Genomic DNA, 5,732 nt, shown 5'->3' with positions numbered 1-5,732 from the left:
ACACACACGCACACACACACACGCGCACACACACCACTGTCACTTTAACACTTGTCACTGACTCAGAATCAGCTCAGATTTGGGGGGGGGGGTTAAAGGTTGTTGTGTCACAGAGAGGGGTGGTGCTCTGTTGGTGGGGGGGGGGGGGGGGGGGTCACCTCTGCTGGCCAATCAGAACCAGACTCAGGGTGCCGCACAGCTGCCATATATGGGGCGAAGGGGGCGGGGCCAGCGACCTCAGATCTGAATATGAAAGACAAAGAGATTAATGAGTCATTTTACCACTTTGATGATTGTGTATGATTGTGTTGAACATTGTGCAGCTGTGGATCCAGATGTGTCAGAACCAGACTCTGATCCTTTAAGGATCTGAAGAAAGTCAATATTAATAAATCTTACATTAAATAAATAACTTGAAAGAGTTTTAGTTGAAATGTTTCCGGGTTAAAGTCGTGATATGAAAGTTGAGGTTGTGGGTCTGCAGGCGATCGACCACTGTGTGTGACTCACTGTTGGGGGGGGGGGTCTTTACACTCGCCCTCCTCGATGGTGACATCATCGATGGCGATGTCTCCCTCGATGCCGGAGCCTCGCACCCCCTCCATCAGGACCTGAGGACACACAACACACAGCTGGTGGACACGTCCTCTCTGCGGGGTTTGACCTCTTTGTGTCTTTGTGTGTTTGTGGTGGGGGGGGTGGTTTGTACCTGGAAGGCTGTGGTCGGGTGGAGGTTGACCTTGGCTTGTCTCCAGCGGTCTCCTTGGTTACCGGTCAGTGTCCAGATGGAGGTGTCCGTCTCCGTCTGTCCTTTCTGCCGCAGGAAGACGTTCAGAGCTCCTGCAGGACAAAGACCAACAGGCTGAGGTAGAACATGTCCTCCTGCTCCGGAGCCCCCCCCCCGCTGCAGTCTCACCTATGTGCTTCCCGAACATGTGGTAGAAGAAGGCGAGGCAGTAGGCGGGGGTGCTGCTGGCGGGGGGGGAGGCGGAGCTCTTGGAGTTGGTGTTGAAGGTCGGAGACAGCAGCCGAGCTTTGTCTCCGTCCAGCCTCGGCCTGGACGTCTCGATGTACATGTAGAAACCTGAGAGAGCACGAGAGGTCAGAGGTCAGAGGTCAGGTCAAACAACACAGCGACATAAGCAAAGACTATTTATTTTCCATTAGAGTTCATTTTTATATCATTATACACAATTGTTTAACTGTTGTGTCATACATTTAATGGAGCCAACTGGCAGATTGTGTTAGCTGTGGTTAATGGTGTGTTCCCACCAAACAAGACACAACCCTCAACACAATCATGAGTCAGTCTCATCTGTCAATCATCCACACTACAGGTCATGTGACGGACGCTTTTATCCAAAGTGACTGTTCAACCAGGGGCCATGTAGGGGTTCAGTGTCTTGCCCAAGGGCACTTGGGCAGGCAGATGGGGAATCACACCGATTTATATCACAGATAACTGATTCAAACCAAACTGATCAGAAACTTGAACAAACATCAGAGAGAAGAACCTGAAAGGACAGAGACATCTTTACAAACAACCAAGAAGAAGAAGAAGAAGAACAGGATGATTTTCCAGGAGGAACAACAAACTGCTTGTCTCAGGTCAGCTGGTTGTTCGTCGTTATTTGAACGTTTATTTCCTCACAGATTAAATCTGAGCTGCCGAGGACATTTAATCCAGGTCACATGGTTTGATTTGAAATCCCTGAACGTCTGTGATCAGCTGATCCACTCGACTGTATCTGACTGTTTATTACCAAACTAATAGTTCTTCACAAGCAGCTGCTGTTTGAGTTATTAATTAAGAAGCATAGAAGTATAATTAAAGTAATATACAAAGTACTTGCAGTATTAGTGACAGTTCTGGGTCTGATGGCAAAGTGATGACAACCAATCACATTTCCTTATTCAGCCTCTTCCTGCCTGCAGGGCTGCAGCCGGGTCCTCTGAGACGACTCCCAGACCCCCCTGACAGTGTGTGTGTGTGTGTGTGTGTGTGTGTGTGTGTGTGTGTGTGTGTGTACCCTGCTTGGAGCCGGTGTGGTCGGAGCTCGGCCCGGTGTTGGGGGTGTATTTGGTGTCTCGTGAGGCGGCGCTGTGACGCGTCCAATCAAACTCATCGGTTTTGTCCTGAGAGAACAAACACAACGCCTCGTCCTCGAAGCCACACTGGAACTCCCCTGAACACACACACACACACACACACACACACACACACACACACACACACACACACACACTGAAACATGATTCCACAACATGATCCTGTTTGTGCGTCTGTGGACGGGGACTTACTGAGATGTGGATTCACAGGAGCTGAAGAGACAAAAGGAAAGAAGAACAAAGACCTTTCAGACTCAAACACAAACACCAGGTTTTCAAACTGACACCAGATCAGTTCACACATCCTGATTACACATTATTGTTACAACATTATTACCTTCACCAAGGTTTTATTTTTTCCCCTGTCTGTGTGTGTGTGTCTGTTTGTGTGTGTGTGTGTGTGTGTCTGTTTGTCAGCAGATCACACACAAACCACTAAACAGAATCATCATGTTTGTGTGGATCCAGGATTTTTCCTCTTTCTTCAACATGTGAGTTAAAAGTTTTTTTATATTGTCACAGATTTCTCAGAGAATGATTCGTTCACCAGGAGGTGTAGTACTCTCACTGGTGCAGGTAAAGTACTTGTACACATGTTAGTGTGTACTGGCTCTGTCATGGCTGAATGATCAGAAGCTGCTGCTCACAGCAGACTGTTGGAATGAGTTCAGTTGGAGCTTAGACGAACCAACACTCAACCTGTTCTACTGCTGTGATGAATGAATCACACGTTTCTCTTGTGTCCAACCTTCACCTCACGGAGCCATGTTTTCAAAACTGAACTCTACTGCCTGAAACCTGTCTTCTGTGTGATGACCAGCAGGGGGCGACTCCTCTGGTAGTTTCTATAGAAAGTGACTTCTCACTTCATAACGTCAGTAAACATTCAGGAGTTTCTGTCTCAGTCTCTAGTTTCAAGTCTTCTTCAAACAGCTGATGATCATTTAGTGAATTATGATCATTTAGAGTCAAACAGACCATAAAGCACCAGATGTACTGGGGGGGGGTTTACGTACCACTGTATGTGATGATGCGTTCGGTGGCATCCCCCTCTCCGTAGCGGGTGATGGGGGTGAGGCGGACCAGGAAGGACTCCGGCTTGACGAGTTTTGTCAGGTTGTAGGTCAGGAGCTCCCCCGGCTGGATGGTTCCCTCCATGGGAATCTCCTGCTCCCACCAGCGGGACTGACCGATCTGTAAAACACGCTGAGTCACTGACGAGTCGTCCTCTGGGGACACTGAGCTCCGTCACATTCAGAGTAACAATCAAAACAAACACATTTTTTAAATGAAACAACTTTCAAAAAGCATCTTGGGAGATTCTGTAGCTTCCTCTGTGGAGGAAGTGGAGACGAGATGTTTACATCTCAGAACAAACTGTTGATTTGTCGTTTGTTTACTTCTCTCTTTAGATTGGTTGCCTTCGTTGACTGAGAGGAGTCGATCATTAATCATGTGATTGTTATTCTAACCCTCCGGCTGTGATTGGCTGCTCGGCCCCGGATGAGGAGGATAATTCACCAGCTCATTTCAGACTGAAGACAGACTCACGACTCTTCCTCTCTCACTCGCCCACATCTTCCTCCTCTCTCTGCACTCTGTTTTACACTCCAGTAAACTCCTCCTCCTCCTCCTCCTCCTCCTCCTCCTCCGCCAGAGAGAGAGAGAGAGAGAGGGAGGGAGAGAGGGAGGGGGGGGGGGGTTCTGACCTGTCTGAGGCCGAGCCTGTAGGCCAGGATCCGGTCCACCGCGTCCGGCTCCATCTGAGTCCACTGCAGCTTGAAGCCGTAGACCTGGGGCTGGTTCTGCCACAGGGCGCTGAAGGTGTCGTAGTAGAACTCGGGGACATAGGCCTTCCCTGAGAAGACACAGGGGTCAGAGGTCACGCTGATGTGGAACCAGGTTCATCAAACATCACAATAGACGTTCAGGACTCTTTCTGGTTGGTCCCCACGATGTGTCCGTGGCTTCCTGACGGGTGAAGCTTCCACAACACTACACATCTGAACTCTGTACAGGTTATAACATTAACACACCTGAGAGCACATGTGACCTGAGCATCACATGACCAACACTTGATCTAACATCTGTGGGATTAGAACTAAATAACAGAAATCATCTTCGACAAACATTCATTAAACTTTGACCGACAAACACAGCAAAATTAAAAAGAGGAAAAATTCAAATACCATGTTTGTTTGGTCAAAGAAAGGAAGAGGAAGAGGAAGAGGAAGAGGAAGCGGTGTGCTAATGTGTGTGCTACTCTCCAAGGCAGCGGGATTAAAAAGTTAATATGACAGCAAAGTGTGTGTGTTGACAGTAGAAGTAGGTAACACACACACACACACACACACACACACACACACACACACACACACACACACACACACACACAGCAGCGTGTTTCTGCTGATGTGGATGTTTCAGGATTAAACCACTGAAGAAGAGTTACCTAATGACACAGAGCTGAGAGCTGATTGGCTGAATCAGCTTAAAGAAGAAACAAGCTGACGTCTGTGATTTTACAGAAAGTAACTCGTACATTTTACAAGTACTTCACTCGGGTATAAACTACAATATAACTATCTGAAGCTGTAATCCCACGTTACTTTGCAGATTTACAGTTTGATTTATCACACGTCACATGACCGTTCACCTACACTGGTCATGTGATGTAAACAGGAAGTAGATTGTCTCCTCTGCAGTTGGTTGCTTAGTAACAGAAACTCCTCTGAAGGAGGAGCAGTGATGAAGACGAGTCACTGACAGGAAGTGCTACTGACAGGAAGTGCTACTGACAGGAAGTGTTAGCGACGGGAAGTGCTACTGACAGGAAGTGCTACTGACAGGAAGTGTTAGCGACTGGAAGTGCTACTGACAGGAAGTGTTAGCGACAGGAAGTGCTACTGACAGGAAGTGCTACTGACAGGAAGTGTTAGCGACGGGAAGTGCTACTGACAGGAAGTGTAACTGACAGGAAGTGCTCCTGACAGGAAGTGTTAGCGACAGGAAGTGCTACTGACAGGAAGTGCTACTGACAGGAAGTGTAACTGACAGGAAGTGTTAGCGACGGGAAGTGCTACTGACAGGAAGTGCTACTGGAAGGGAAGTGCTCCTGACAGGAAGTGTTAGCGACGGGAAGTGCTACTGACAGGAAGTGCTACTGGAAGGGAAGTGCTCCTGACAGGAAGTGTTAGCGACGGGAAGTGCTACTGACAGGAAGTGTAACTGACAGGAAGTGCTCCTGACAGGAAGTGTTAGCGACAGGAAGTGCTACTGACAGGAAGTGCTACTGGAAGGGAAGTGCTCCTGACAGGAAGTGTTAGCGACGGGAAGTGCTACTGACAGGAAGTGTAACTGACAGGAAGTGTTAACGACGGGAAGTGCTACTGACAGGAAGTGTAACTGACAGGAAGTGCTCCTGACAGGAAGTGTTAGCGACAGGAAGTGCTACTGACAGGAAGTGCTACTGGAAGGGAAGTGCTCCTGACAGGAAGTGTTAGCGACGGGAAGTGCTACTGACAGGAAGTGTAACTGACAGGAAGTGCTCCTGACAGGAAGTGTTACTGTCAGGAAGTGTCAGCGACGCTTTGTGTTCACCGCTGGTAGTCGAGTCATGTGAC

General features: G+C 48.3%; 1 protein-coding gene across 1 annotated transcript in view; it reads right to left on the bottom strand.

Moving 5' to 3' along the window:
- Positions 1 to 287: 287 nt before the first annotated feature.
- The window catches only part of mdga2a (MAM domain containing glycosylphosphatidylinositol anchor 2a), a 28,438-nt gene continuing 22,993 nt past the window's right edge, over positions 288 to 5,732 (bottom strand). The window contains 7 exon segments of the mRNA XM_053434722.1: positions 288 to 611; positions 710 to 840; positions 917 to 1,084; positions 2,031 to 2,186; positions 2,302 to 2,322; positions 3,126 to 3,303; positions 3,819 to 3,967. Of these exon segments, the coding sequence (XP_053290697.1) occupies positions 507 to 611; positions 710 to 840; positions 917 to 1,084; positions 2,031 to 2,186; positions 2,302 to 2,322; positions 3,126 to 3,303; positions 3,819 to 3,967 (908 nt within the window). The 3' untranslated portion in view covers positions 288 to 506.

Source organism: Pleuronectes platessa, chromosome 11, assembly GCF_947347685.1.
Source record: "Pleuronectes platessa chromosome 11, fPlePla1.1, whole genome shotgun sequence".
Classification (NCBI taxonomy): domain Eukaryota; kingdom Metazoa; phylum Chordata; class Actinopteri; order Pleuronectiformes; family Pleuronectidae; genus Pleuronectes; species Pleuronectes platessa.
The sequence above is the reverse complement of the archived record's forward strand: the minus strand, read 5'-3'. Positions and strand labels throughout refer to the sequence as shown.